Source organism: Mesoplodon bidens, assembly GCF_964165515.1.
Source record: "Mesoplodon bidens genome assembly, chromosome: 19".
Taxonomy (NCBI): Eukaryota; Metazoa; Chordata; class Mammalia; order Artiodactyla; family Ziphiidae; genus Mesoplodon; species Mesoplodon bidens.
This window is the reverse complement of record NC_138179.1, coordinates 5,883,471-5,898,192: the sequence shown is the minus strand read 5'-3', so window position 1 is coordinate 5,898,192 and position 14,722 is coordinate 5,883,471. Positions and strand designations below refer to the sequence as shown.

The 14,722-nt window shown below is 38.8% G+C and overlaps 1 protein-coding gene across 1 annotated transcript; it reads right to left on the bottom strand.

Annotated features, from left to right (window-relative positions):
- Nucleotides 1–3,319: 3,319 nt before the first annotated feature.
- On the bottom strand, nt 3,320–7,868 carry SMG8 (SMG8 nonsense mediated mRNA decay factor). The gene is made up of 4 exons (XM_081220528.1): nt 6,088–7,868; nt 5,377–5,522; nt 4,234–5,103; nt 3,320–3,822 (listed from the first exon to the last, which is right to left on the bottom strand). The coding sequence occupies exons 1-4, from the start codon at nt 7,844–7,846 to the stop codon at nt 3,625–3,627; spliced, it is 2,973 nt and encodes a 990-aa protein (XP_081076654.1). The 5' UTR covers nt 7,847–7,868; the 3' UTR covers nt 3,320–3,624.
- Nucleotides 7,869–14,722: the final 6,854 nt, after the last annotated feature.

Genomic DNA, 14,722 nt, shown 5'->3' with positions numbered 1-14,722 from the left:
GTGCCATTCAGTACACGGTAGCTATTGTTATTTTTATAAATCAGGCTTCTCTAGTTCCATTTTTCTCATTTTTTTCCTGTTCCTTTAAAGTCTTTTTTAATTTTTAATTTAAACTAAGAAACAAACTCACTGTTTAAGTAGTGCAGGGGAGCCTTAATTTTAAGTAAACCAATGTATGAAACCATTAAAAAATTAGATTAATGTAATTTACTTTATAAGGTTTATCATAGTAGTCCTTTAAATAGCACTCTTGAATAAAATACGATTTACTTCCTAAAGTTTTTAATTCTATACAACTCTTCAAGGACACATCAAAAGACTTACCAATAAGCCAAAGGATGCCCCTCTGTCCTAGTGATTCTTAAAAAAGAATCAATTTGAAACATTTGCTTACATTTCAAAAAAAATCTACTAAGCAAAGGACAATGCAAATGCTGCTACAGAAGAAATATAATTTCTTTAAAAAACCCATCACTTTTGAAGTTTGCTGAAATAAGGTTTGTAGGACTAAAGAGAAAGGTAGTAAGCAATACAGACTTGCATAGTCCACATTTCTCTAATGTGACACCCTGTAAACTTATTTATGGATAAAAACAAGCATGAAGAAGTGCTGCAATTGTGTCTTAAGCAAGTTATAAGTACAAATAGCATACAAATTTTGTATTTACTAAATGAAGTAAGTCAGAAAGAGAAAGACAAATACCATATGATACCTTGCATGTAAAATCCAACATATGACACAAATGAACTTATTTACAAAACAGAAACAGACTCACAGACATAGAAAACAAACTTATGGGTAACAAAGGGGAAAGGGGGTGGGGGAGGAATAAATTAGGAATTTGGTATTAGCAATTTGGTATTAGATACAAACTATTATATATAAAATGTTAGGGACTTGCTTGGCAGTCCAGTGGTTAGGACTCTGCGCTTTCACTGCTGAGGGCCCAGGTTCCACCCCTAGTTGGGGAACTAAGTAAGATCCCACAAGCCGCACGGCGCGGCCAATAAAAAAAAAGATAAACAAGGTCCTACTGTATAGCACCGGGAACTATATTCAATATCCTGTAATAAACCATAATGGAAAAGAATGTGAAAAAGAATATGTATATATAGGGACTTTCCTGGTGGTCCAGTGGTTAAGAATCCACCTTCCAATGCAGGGGACGCGGATTTGACCCCGGTCCGGGAACTAAGATCCCACATGTTGCTGGGCAACTAAGCCTGTGCACCACAACTACTGAGCCTGTGCACTCTGGAGCCCGCACACCACAACACAGCCCAGCGCAGCCAAATAATAAACAAACAAACAAATAAATGGAACAAAATATTATGCACAAAATGAATAAGCTACAAGGGTATATTAAAATAAAAAGAATATGTATATATATACGTATAACTGAATCACTTTGCTGTATGCCAGGAACTAACACAACACTGTAAATACTTTAAAAAAAAGTTTTGTATTTAAAAATGCTATAGAAATTCAAATTAAGGTGGCTTCTGTAACCAAATATAATCAAGGAAAATTGCTTACTAATTTAAGCAGTAATGTAAAGTTGTTCCATGTAGAATGATATCAAAAAGGAAATAAAGAAAAAAAGACACAGGTTTGCTCTTCTGAAATCTATTTGTTCTCATAAACTACTTTCTTATAGTTCCTTTGACCTACAAGTTTACACAACCTGTTAGTCAAGTCTTAGAGGCTATTAAAAAACAATACAACTATTAGTATATGTCCTACAGAACAATCTAGCTATATTTCCCAAATGCAACTACCAACGACTATGCTTAATACAAAAGTAATTGTGATTTTTAAAACTGATATAAAAGGAATGAAAGATATAAAGGAAAAGGATGAAAAATAAGGCTGAGATGAAAGAAGAATATAGACTAATTTTCATATTGGCTCAGATTCTCTTCCTAATTAAACTACAGTAAAGTAGGCATAAAAATACACCTAATTAAATTACAGTTTTAAATTGGCTGCCAGTTATGTGTTTCTCTATATAGATTTAAAAATCAAAACCTAAGTAACTGTTTTAAGCTGGTAGCAAGATGTGCTAAACAAATACTACATTTCATGGGACTTCCCTGGTGGCGCAGTGGTTAAGAATCCACCTGCCAATGCAGGGGACACAGGTTTGAGCCCTGGTCCGGGAAGATCCTACATGCCGTGGAGCAACTAAGCCCGTGAGCCACAACTACTGAACCCACGTGCCTAGAGCCCGTGCTCAGAACAAGAGAAGCCATCGCAATGAGAAGCCCGCGCACCACAGTGAAGAGTAGCCCCCGCTCGCTGCAACTAGAGAAAGCCTGCGTGCAGCAACGAAGACCCAATGCAGCCATAACTAAATAAATAAATAAAACAAATACTACATTTCATATATATTGCAACTAAAATCTCCAATTCTATTTGCTCAGCATTTCAAAATCAATGTGCCCAGGAAAATATAATCAGTTACACTAGAATTCTGGCATATTAACTTATTTTGCACACTTAGCTAATTAGTGATATATCAGTGTCACCATGTTGATGCTGGTGAACGTTAACATCCATATGAATTGATACAATTTGTATCACTTAGCAAATTGTTTCACAGTATAGCAATTTTCAAAGAATAAAGTGTGTACTAATATCCTGGATAAGTAAGTTTTAGTTCAGAGAGCATTCATTTAAAATATGGTATCTCATCAGTCCAAGAATAAAATGGTGAGAACAAAACAATGTAACTCAGGTACCAGAACGGTGAGCCAAACAGTAGGACATTTTTTTTGCAATTAAGTCCTCATACAATTACCAGATAACCTACTGGATCATCTTGTTTTTTTTTTTTTTTTAAAGATACTGTGGTTTCTGCCTCTCTCTCTCTCTCCCTTTTCTTTTCTTAAAATTTATTTATTTTTTGGCTGCGTTGGGCCTTTGTTGCTGTGTGCGGGCTTTCTCTAGTTGCGGTGAGCAGGGGCTACTCTTCATTGCGCTGCATGGGCTTCTCATTGCGGTGGCTTCTCTTGTTGCAGAGCACGGGCTCTAGGCGTGCTGGTTTCAGTAGTTGTGGCTTGTGAGCTCTAGAGCTCAGGCTCGGTAGTTGTGGCGCATGGGCTTAGTTGCTCTGCAGCATGTGGGATCTTTCCGGACCAGGGCTCAAACCTGTGTCCCCTGCGTTGGCAGGCAGATTCTTAACCACTGTGCCACCAGGGAAGCCCTGGATCATCTTGATTTGAAGATAATTTCAGGAGCAGCATTTTAAGGAAAATCCCAGCTAAAACATTTTAGCAATAACAAAGCTTGGGCTCAACATGATAATGCAACATTCAGTTATAATAGAAATATGTTTTATTATGGACAGTGAAACAGAAACAAAGAGAAAGTAGAGGTATCAACCATGTATTTCATGTCCTTTTCTAGAATAAACAACGTTTATTAGGAAGTTGTACCCCCATTTACAATAAGTATCAACAATATCATGAAATAGTGGAACAATTACTGTCCAAATACTGAACTCCTGTAACCAAAGCACATTTTGTGTTCAAGAAAACACAGTATCACACACCAAAAAACACCCCATACACACCAAAACCAAAAATCAGCTCCAGTTTAGGACTGTACTGGCTGGAAAACACTTATTGTGTTACTGCTTTAAGAACCCCACGGAGCACCTTGTAACTCATCAACTGCACATTTTCCTTCGTAGGGAAACAAGGTCCTCTCTCAGTCACGTAGGCATATGGGAATCTCAAAACCCAGAGGCCATCAGGTGGGAGAGTGATTTCTTGTTTTTCTGGGTAGAATACTGGACATGGTGGTGGGCCTGGCTGAACCTGAAAAACACAGGTTATATGATTACTTTAATATATTTCAATAAGAAACACCTGAAAGATAAGTGCCTAAACAAAGGATAGGTTCACAGAGCACATAAGATTAAGCAGGTAATGTGTACATTCTTAACTCCAATCATATCTGATATTACATTAAATAATCTCAAATATTATCCTGCTTTTCTACAGATTTTTAACTCCAAGTTCTGCCTCTAACCAGATGACGTGAATTGATGGTGTGAACTGATTAACACACCTACAATCTGTTTTTCAAGAAACAGAATATTAGATATAAGAGATATTTAAAATTAAGACCTGTTTAATTAGTTTGATACCCTGTACTTTTTTCATATAATCAAAACAAGCATCGGCATTTTTTGTTTGTCTGAGGACAAAAAGGGTTATATTTCTTACCTGAGGCATTAGTATTATCTGCAAAGGAGCATCAGGAACCACAACAAAAAGCCTCATAAGTTGAGCATAATGTGGTTTTAGCCCTCTACCCTGAGATGATGACAGAATATATAAGGGCATATCACTATTCAGGGCTTTTAAAGCTGATTCCTTGGGCCCACTTCCCATTACTTTCATTACTTTGTCAGGTCCTGAGCACATAAATCTTCGTCCTCGAGAGTCTTCATATTCAAAGCCCACAAATGCTCGCGCTATGTCATCTCGCCGTCTTCCTCTTCCCATTACAACTGCACTTCTCTTTCCAGGAATAGCTTTATTTGGAGCAGGCCAAGAATTTGTGTCTAAGTCTCCTTCATCTTCAGCCCTAGTCCTGATGACAATGTCCCAAGGCATAAGATAGTTTGTTCCTGGAATGAAGCCCTGTTGGTCCAAACCAGTATGAAAGTTATAAGACTTAGCAGGGCCTAGTTTAATCAAAGACCAGCTGGAGAATTTGGGTAGGAGACCTTTGGGGCAATTTGAGTGTAGCATGCCTGGGAGATATTCAACTGTGGATGCCTGCCGATCAACCAAGTTTGGTCTCTTCTCAGTTTTTACTTCTCCTTGACCATGAACTTCTGGATTATCTCCTACTTGTGGATCAGCTGGATAGGTACCTAAACTATCTGTGGATTGGCCTAAGCTCAAAGCTAAACTCAGGCTTGTGCTCTCTCCTTGGGTTTGAGGTTCTTTTTCTTTAAGTTTATCAGCATCTGCATCTGGAGGGGCAGGAGATGATTCGTTTTTGGCAGGAGCAGGATCTGGAGTACTTGGTTCAAATACTGGGAAATTGATGTGATCCAATTTTCCACAACATTTTTCTTCCAGAAGCTATGGAGGAAGGAAAAAAACAAACAAACTAATCCTGTGAAACTTTCACTGAAAACAACACATGCTTCACATTAAAAAGCAAGATCAACAGTTAATAGGTAAGCAAATAAGTATATATAAAGAAATTTCCCTTGTTAGATATCACACTGCAAGTCACATTTACTTATCTAGATATTTTGCTTCTGAAAAAATATATTTTTACTCAGATGGTCGTTAGCAAAAAAAAAAAAAAGAGAGAGAGAGAGAAGAGGAGGAAAAAAATGTAGAGTCTACCTGATAAAAGTCATAGTTAGCTGCCTTGATATCAAAGGGATCATCTCGAGGTGCCTGTTTCCTTCCACAGTTACAGGCACCAGTGGATCGAGCTCGGCTATTGTGATACAGCACAGGAGGATTTCTATCAGGCTCTGGTTTTTCTCCTGGAAAATATAAGTCACTGTTAATTTTACACACAATGCAGACCCAAATTTATATTGCATTCAATTGCACCTTAACCCCAAAATTTCTCCAACCAGTTCTTTGGAAATGAGAAGGAAAAAACCACCCCAAACACAAAAACTTGACTAAACACACCTAACAGAGGAAGCAAGTGAAAATACATGACATAATACATATTTTTAATCTAAGCTTTTAGGGTCTCTAAGTAAATTTTATCATCATCATAGTGCCCATACATTTCACTATATTCATTTCAGTTAAACAAAAGGTAAAAATGTTAATATGAAATTCCTGAAACTTTGTATTATTTAATAGTTCTCATTTACTAATCCCCTAGGGTTCATTCTTTAAATACAAGAACATAATTAGTAGTCATAGCTGATTTTTCTTTTTACAGCAGGAGAAACAACTTAAATCTGATGTACCTAAATTTCTGCAGGGCCCTCTTTTTAAAATGTCAATACGTAATGAACAAACTCTCTTAAAACAAGAATAAAAACACAGCTCAAAGTTTTGATTTCAAAATACTGAGAAAATTTTAGCCACCTGCTTTAGGTAAGGAGTGAAATTTATGTACACAGTGTTGATCAGTTAAACTCCTCTCCTCACAGAGCTGATGGCCATTGCTCCAAAACTTGTAGCAGTCCTCGTGTAACTGCATGGCATACTTGTGAAAGGCTGGACCCCTAGCATGTTGACTGTACACTCGAAGAGCCTGGGCAAGCTGATTCTTATGGACAGTCATTGTGTAATTATGAGGCAAGTTTGACTGGTAGGCACTATGGGCCATCGGTAAAGCTTTTTGGCACCGGTTCTCTGAGAATTTTGTGTCAATATCCAAAAACCCTTCCAAGACTTTAATACTGCTTAAAATCTTAGACGTTAGCTCCCCAGTGGGAGAGCCCGGCTCCTCCTCTTTCCCATCGATAGCTACTTCATACAGTTTTGAAGCTGCTGAGATCCACTTCTGATAAGTAGGAAGTTCAAAATGGGAAGGCTGTGGGTTCCTGCCCACGCTGTCATCGAAACCTTTCTTGCTTAGTACTAGCTCTACATGCTGCCATAGGAATTCCCGAAGAGTGAAATCCACTAGCTGCCCGGAAGAACTGGAACTGCTAGCGTCAGTGTGGAAAGAAAGCTGTTGTCGGCTGTACTGCCTCATTACCTGGTACCGCCTGGACCCAGAAAGGGGTGCAGGGACCAGCAAAGATTCAGGGTCTTTCACAGTACAGTGACTCCTAAGTTGGTCCAGCAACATGCCTACTGGGTCCTCCTCCTGGCTTCCAGGAACTATGTACACAAACGCCTGATTGGCAGGCACAGTAAAGAGGCAGTTGATACTCTGATTAGTCAAGACACGACTCTTCCGGAAGATTCTATAGATCTGGTCTTCCAGGGCATGCTGCAGTCTCCTTTTGGGAGAATGCTTCTTGGGCTTCTCTGGATGAGCTGGGTCTTGGTTCCGAGGGGGTTCCACCTTGAGTGCTCCATTGAGTTGAAAGAGGAAAAGGAGTCTAGGTGGGCAAGGTCTGCAGTTTAGCTTCCAGTCTTTGCCAACGGGACAATCCTTAATGGCTGTTTTGAGGAGGGGCAGTACTTTCTGTCTCAGTCCATCCAGGGCTCTGAATACTCGATCGTAAGTGATGTCAAAGGAACAAGTGGGATGGACCAGAAGCAAGATGTGACAGACGGAGAAAAGGTAAAGGAGACTGAGGCACTGCAGTTTCTCTTGATGCTTCCAGAACTCGTGCGCTTCTGCATGAGGTAAAGGGAGGCCACCTCCAGCTTCCCCGCTCTGAAGGGCCCGACAAGCCCGGAGAAGTTGGGAATTGTCACAGATGGAAGTTAGAAGAAGATACAGAACTTTGCTTTCCTGGTTGTAATAGGCTTGCAGAAGGCTGTAGTCCTGGGAACCTGGCTCAGTTCGGTTCCCTTCCGCGACAGCTACACCTCCCCGAACTGGATCCCCGGACCCGGCGCCAGGGTCCCCGGCTCCACCAGCCTTCCCGATGACCCCAGCCTCGGTCCTGATTCCAGGCCCCGAGTCTCCAGGATCTTGGTGGCGAAAGAGGGGAAAAACCTGTCGGTCGCACACGGTGTTCACAAGTGAAAACTTCTCGGAATTCAGGCGCAGAGCCGTCTTGCCGAAGATTCCCACCACGCAGATCTCATCCTCCCGCCAAGGAGGCTCCGGTCCGCCAGCCGCGCCCCCACCACCCTCTGTAGGGGACCCCTCGGGACTTTCAGAGCCTGTCCAGGCTGAAGCGCCCATTAGAAGCTCTCTCAAACTGACAGGACCCGCCATGGTGCGGAGACTACTGTAGCGTTCTTCCGGTCCCTCCGGTAAACAGAACCGGCTCTCGTCCAAGTTTGAAATCCCTCCTCCGCTTCTTCAGTTCCTGCTTTCCTCTCACTTTAGGTTCCGCCTCTCGCTTCTCCTGTCATAGTTTTCCACCAAGGTTTTACCTAGTCCTACAGCACAGCTGATTTAAGATTTTCCTTAACCGGAGACTGTAGGAATTGAAATATCAGAAAGACATTTAGAAGCAGTTAGGGCTTTTTGTTTGTTTGTTCTTCTTGATACACAAAACGTTTAATGAATGTTAAAAGTTACAAAATCATTTTAGTGAAAAGGAGAGCTGTGTTTGTGACAGTTCTAAAATAACAATAATTACATGCAAGATAAAGGCAGAAGTAAGTGGTTTTGAAAAGGAGTTATATTCACACTATGCTAGATTTAATTCTTGTTAAATATTTATAGAGCATCTACAACAGGTTTATTGTCCTCACCACATTTAACCTCTTAATCCTTTCTACATTGTATTTTCTTTCTGACATACAACTACTCACCCACCCACTCATCTCACCTCCAACTTTCTTTTCACTACCAGTAGTGATTTGATTTTATTTTTATTGAAGTATAGTTGATTTACAATGTTGCGTTAGTTTCAGGTGTACATCAAAGTGATTCAGTTATACATATTTTTTTTCTGATGCTTTTCCATAATAGCTTATTACAAGATATTGAGTATAGATAGTTCTCGGTGCTATACAGTAAGTCCTTGTTATTTATCTATCTTATATACAGTGCTGTGTATCTGTTAATCCCATACTCCTAATTTACCACCCCTCCTTTTTCCCCTTTGGTAACCATAAGTTTGTTTTCTATGTCTGTGAGTCTATTTCTGTTTTGTAAATAAGTTCATTTGTATTTTTTTTTAGATCCCACATATAAGTGATATAATATTTGTCTTTATCTGGCTTACTTCACTCAGTATGATAATCTCTAGGTCCATCCATGTTGCTGCAAATGGCAATATCTTATTCTTTTTTATAGCCAAGTAATATTCCATTATGTGTGTGTGTGTATGTCATATATATGTCACATATATATGATATATATATATATATATATATATATATATATATATGCCTCATCTCCTTTATTCATTCATCTGTTGATGGACACTTAGGTTGCTTTCATGTCCTGGCTATTGTAAATAGTGCAATTGGGGTGCATGTATCTTTTCAAATTAGAGATTTCATCTTTTCCAGGTACGTGCCCAGGAGTGGGATTGCTGGATCATATGGTAACTCTATTTTTAGTTTTTTTTTAAGGAACCTCCATAATGTTTTCCATAACGGCTGCACCAATTTACATTTCGACCAACAATGTAGGAGTGTTTCCTTTTCCCCACATCCTCTGTAGCATTTATTATTTGTAGACTTTTTGATGATGGCCATTCTGACCGGTGAGAGGTGGTAACCTCATTGTAGTTTTGGTGTGCATTTCTCTAATAATTAGCAATGTCGAGCATCTTGGAAGCAGTTAGTTTGCAGTTCAATGAATAAAAAAATTCCACAAAAAAGAGTGTCAAATGACTCTTCTAAAAGTAGGAAACTGTTTCACTTTAAGCTCCAGAACCTTGTTATACAAGGTGTAGTCTGCAGCCCAAAGAAGGAGCTTGTTAGAAATGCAGAATCTTAGTCCCCACCCCAGACCTACTAATCAGAACATGAATTTCAATAAATCCTAATGATTTGTACACACTTTATAGTTTAAGAAGCATCACTTTAAAAACATCTTTCAAAGCAAGGTGAACAGATTTCTTTCTTGACTCCATATCATTGGAAAAAAAGGCAGGGATTTTGAAAGGTTTATGGAATACAACAACAATAAAAAATTATCAAACTCAGAAGAATATATACCAAAATGTTTAAAACGTGTTAGGATTTGTTTAATTTTTTTCTTTACCCTTTTCCCTGCTTTTTTAAAAAATGGATTTTTTTAGAGTAGTTTTAGGGTCATAGCAAGATTGAGCACAAAGTACAGAGTTTCCATATACCTTTTGCCCCTACACAGTCATAGCTCCCTTTGCTATCAACACTGGGCTCCAGAGTGGTACATTTGTTACAATCTATGAACCTACTTTGACAAATCATTATCACTCCCAAATTCATAGTTTACATTAGGGTTTATTCTTTGTGTTGTGCATTCTGGGTTTGGATATGTATCCACCATTAACGTGTCATATAGAATAGTTTCACTGCGCTAAAAATCCTATGCATTCTACCTATTCACTTCTCCCTTCCCCCAGACTCCTGGCTACCACTGATCTTTTTACTGTCTCCACAGTTTTGTCTTTACCAGAATGTCATATAGTTGGAATCATACATACAGTGCATAGCCTTTTCAGATTGGCTCCCTTCACTTAGTAATGTGCATTTAAGTTTCTTCCGTGTATTTTATGATTTGCTAGCTCATTTCTTTTTTGTGCTGAATAATATTCCATTATCTGGATGTACCACAGTTTATCTACCCATTCACCTACTGAAAGACATCTTAATTGCTTGCAAGTTTTGGAAATTATGAATAAAGCTCCTATAAACGTCTGTAGGCAGGTTTTTGGGTGGACATACTCTTATTTTTATATCTCTATTTTCTAATTTTTCTACAATGAACACTTTCTTCAATTTGTAATATTAAAAAAATTCTTCCTTGAAGAAATGTGGAAAGCCTTAATTCAATGTTTGATTTAGCTGGCTGGAAGTTCAAATAGTTAAGATTTATTACTTAAAAAAATACTCTTGGGATTCACTGGTGGCGCAGTGGTTGAGAGTCCACCTGCCGATGCAGGGGACACAGGTTCGCGACCCGGTCCGGGAGGATCCCACATGCTGCGGAGCAGCTATGGAGCGGCTAGGCCCGTGAGCCATGGCCGCTGAGCCTGCGTGTCCGGAGCCTGTGCTCCACAACGGGAGAGGCCACAACAGTGAGAGGCCCGCATACCGCAAAAAAAAAAAAAAAAAAAAAAAAAAACAAACAAACAAAAAACAACTCTGGCTTTAAAGTAGAGATGAGATTAATTTGTGTTTAATGAGCTCTTACTTGGATGTCAAAAAATGATCACAATAAAAATCAAACAGATTAGTTACTCTGTGTATGGCTCTGTGCTAAGTCCTTACCAAGAATTATCTCATTTATGCATGATCTCACCAAAAAAAACCTAACATAGAAACAGAGAACAAATTGGTGGTTGTCAGATGAGGAGGTGGGAGGGGTAGTGGGGTGGATGATGGGTAGGAGGGGAATGGATGAAGGTGGTCAAAAAGTACATACTTCCAGTTATAAGGTAAATAAGTTCTGGGGATGCAATGTACTTCGTGGTGACTCTACACAGTTAACAATATTGTATATTTGAAAGTTGCTAAGAGATATATCTTAAAAGTTCTCACCACAGGAAAAAAAATTATAACTATATAAGGTGACCAATGTTAACTAAATTTATTGTGGAAATCAGTTTGCAATAGATACATATATCAAACCATTATGTTGTATACCTTAAACAAATACAACGTTATATGTCAATTATATCACAAGAAAAGTGGTTAGGGGGAAGAATTATCATTTAATTCTCAAAGGAAGGGAGGGGCCCTAAGTCCTGGCGATGGTGTTTTTAATATATTAAGCTGTGTTGGGCTTCCATAAATTCTTCTCAATTAACACTTATTTACTAACAAGAATTTAGAAAGGAGTAGAGGTGGGCTTTCAAATGTATTTTTAAAAATTTTGTTTGTCTATTTGGTTTTTACTTGTTCGCTTCTCTACTTCTATATGTCCAGATTCTATCTCTCTTCTAAAAGCCAACTAAGATAAGAAATTGTACATGTTTATCCGCATAAATTATATTGTGATCCTCATCATGTAGATTATTTGCTATGTTTAGTATGTGACTTTGCTACTATAATTTTAACAATTCTTTGACTTACAAAGCCAGGAAAAATAGTGTATATTAACCGCATCCATTTGTATAGATTTCCCAAGTAAACAAAATGTTGAAAAACCAAATTGGAAAGACTCTCTATGCAGCTGCTTCCCACTAGCTCTCTATTTTACGTTTGGTAGTGTATATATGTCCATGCCACTCTCTCACTTCGTCCCAGCTTACCCCTCCCCCCTCCCCGTATCCTCAAGTCCATTCTCTAGTAGGTCTGTGTCTCCAATAGATGTAAAAAACCAAAAGACTCTCTAGAAGAAAACAAGAGTAACAACTCTCATACTTTGCTGAAGGGACCATAGATTGATTGGTACAACCACTTGGAAAAACAGTTTGACAGTATCTAGAAAATAGGCACGCTTTATAACCTAGAAGTTCCACTCCTAGATATACACACTAAGGTAACTCTTGCATAAATGTACATGTTCAAGAATGTTCAAAATGGCATACATAGCTCATGATAGCCAAAAACTAGAAACAACCTTAATGTCCATTGACAACAGAATCAATTAATAACTATATTCATACATCAAAAATAAACTATCTATAGCATTGCACAGTAATATGGTTGAATCTTAAATGTAGATTAAGAATGTAGATTAAATGTAGATTAAATGTAGAAAGAAGCCCAAAACAAAAGAATATATAATGTATGATTCTATTTATACAGAGTTCAAAAGCGAGCAAAATAAACCATAGCATTTAGGGGTGCATACTAGAGGGCAAAGCAAAAAAAAGCAAGCAGATCAGTAGTTACTGTTTTTTTTTTTTAATTAATTATTTAATTTTTGGCCGCGTTGGGTCTTCATTGCTGCTTATGGGCTTTCTCTAGTTGCGGCGAGCGGGGGCTACTCTTCCTTGCCGTACGCAGGCTTCTCATTGCGGTGGGCTCTAGGCGTGCGGGCTTCAGTAGTTGTGAGCTCAGTAGTTGTGGCTCACGGGCTCTAGAGCACAGGCTCAGTAGTTGTGGCACACGAGCTTAGTTGCTCCACAGCATGTGGGGTCTTCCCGGGCCAGGGCTCGAACCCGTGTCCCCTGAGTTGGCGGGTGGATTCTTAACCACTGCGCCACCAGGGAAGTCCTTCATACTTACTTCTTAAGGAAAGGTATTAGGATAAGGGAGGGACACAGGCAGGATTTCTAGGCACTTAAATGTCTCTTTTTTGGTGTTTACATGAGTGTTTTATGATTTAATTTATATACTTATATTTTATGCACTTTTCTGTATGTGTAATATTTCTAGTAAAAAAATGTTAAAGAAGAGAAAGACCAAAGGCTCAGTCTCAAAATAAACACTGGAAGCATATGATCAGCAACAATTTAATGAGGCCATAGCAGTTACAGGATTCTCAAATGGGTACAGTATAAAACCTGTCATAAAATTAGCAAGAGAAGTAAGAACACACTTCAATACTGGTACAACGGTAATAGCAGCTTTACAAATGTTTATCTATAGGATTTCTATAGCTTTTTTAAAAAAATGAACCTTTATCTCACAAGAATGATCAAATCATTTAAAATAAACTGATACAGTACACAGTGGTTTATTAATATTATAAACATTATAAATGTCCCAGAAAATATTTACAAATACTCACTGGCTTTATTCTCAGTGATTATTCCCTTTAATTTCACTTAATATAAACATAGTAGCAGGTTTAAAAAATTTATTAGAAACAGATATATTTCTTTTATATATATATAAATTTATTTATTTTGGGCTGCATTGGGTCTTCGTTGCTGTGCACAGGCTTTCTCTAGTTGTGGCGAGCAGGGGCTACTCTTCATTGCGCTGTGTGGCTTCTCGCTGCGGAGCACGGGCTCTAGGCACGCGGGCTTCAGTAGTTGTGGCTCGCGGGCTCTAGAGCGCAGGCTCAGTAGTTGTGGCACATGGGCTTAGTTGCTCCGTGGAATGTGGGATCTTCCCGGACCAGGGCTCGAAACCGTGACCCTTGCATTGGCAGGCGGATTCTTAACCACTGAGCCACCAGGGAATCCCAGAAACAGATATATTTCTTAACTTCCATTATCTGTTTAAGTTGCATCCATAAATGTAAATATAAATGTGGGTCTCATGATAAAAAGAACACTGTCCCCACGTCTGCCTTCCAGTTTGGTGACTTTCCACAACACTGTATTTGGCATCTCAAAGCTATATTTATCTGAGGAAATATAGGCATTTTGGGGAAATTGCTAAAATATCTTTCTAGCCTGAGATAACCAGGGGATATTTCAGGGATATCATCTTATGTAGCTGTTTCCTGTCGGGCTAGAAAGTTCAGCAAAAATCTGCCACTCCTTGTTTCCCCTCCATGAGGAGCTGCTATCCTTATTCTTGGAACTGCAGCGGAAGGTATCAGCATCAAAGCTAATCCTGTGCCTTCAGAGTCACACTTACCCTAATGAGAGTTCCTCTTCCTCCATGATATTTATTGCATTAGTGATTAGGGGTCCTGGCTGAAGCTAGAGTAGTGTCTACTGCTAAGTAGACTTGTCTGACAAACGGGGGGCTCCCAGAAATTGGCAACTTTGTAGAAGACTGACTGATAGGGTTGCCAAATAAAATATAGGATGTTCAGTTAAATTTGAATTTCAGATAAACGAATAATTTTTTAGTATAAATATGTCCCATGCAATATTGGGGACATATTTAAACTTCAAAAAATTCATTGTTTAATGGGACATATTTATACTTAAAAGTTATTTGTTGTTTATCTGAAATTAGACTGATGGGGTGTCATGTGTTTATATTTGCTAAATCTGTCAAGCCTGTACTGTCAGGAAAAAGCAAAATTCAGTGAGGTGGGCATGATTCCTGTTATTGAATCAACAGGTGGCTGAGGACAGGGAATCAGATCTCACAGTGAACCTGCTATGGACTTCAGAGGATCCTTGGTGGGGCA

What these genes read in the sequence shown, in the direction of transcription:
- SMG8 (XM_081220528.1), bottom strand. Translation starts at nt 7,846, where the DNA reads ATGGCGGGTCCTGTCAGTTTGAGAGAGCTTCTAATGGGCGCTTCAGCC. An exon ending in TCACTCCTTACCTAAAGCAG is followed by an intron (nt 5,523 to 6,087) that starts GTGGCTAAAATT and finishes TATATTTTCCAG; the next exon opens with GAGAAAAACCAGAGCCTGAT. An exon ending in AGATAATACTAATGCCTCAG is followed by an intron (nt 3,823 to 4,233) that starts GTAAGAAATATA and finishes TGTGTTTTTCAG; the next exon opens with GTTCAGCCAGGCCCACCACC.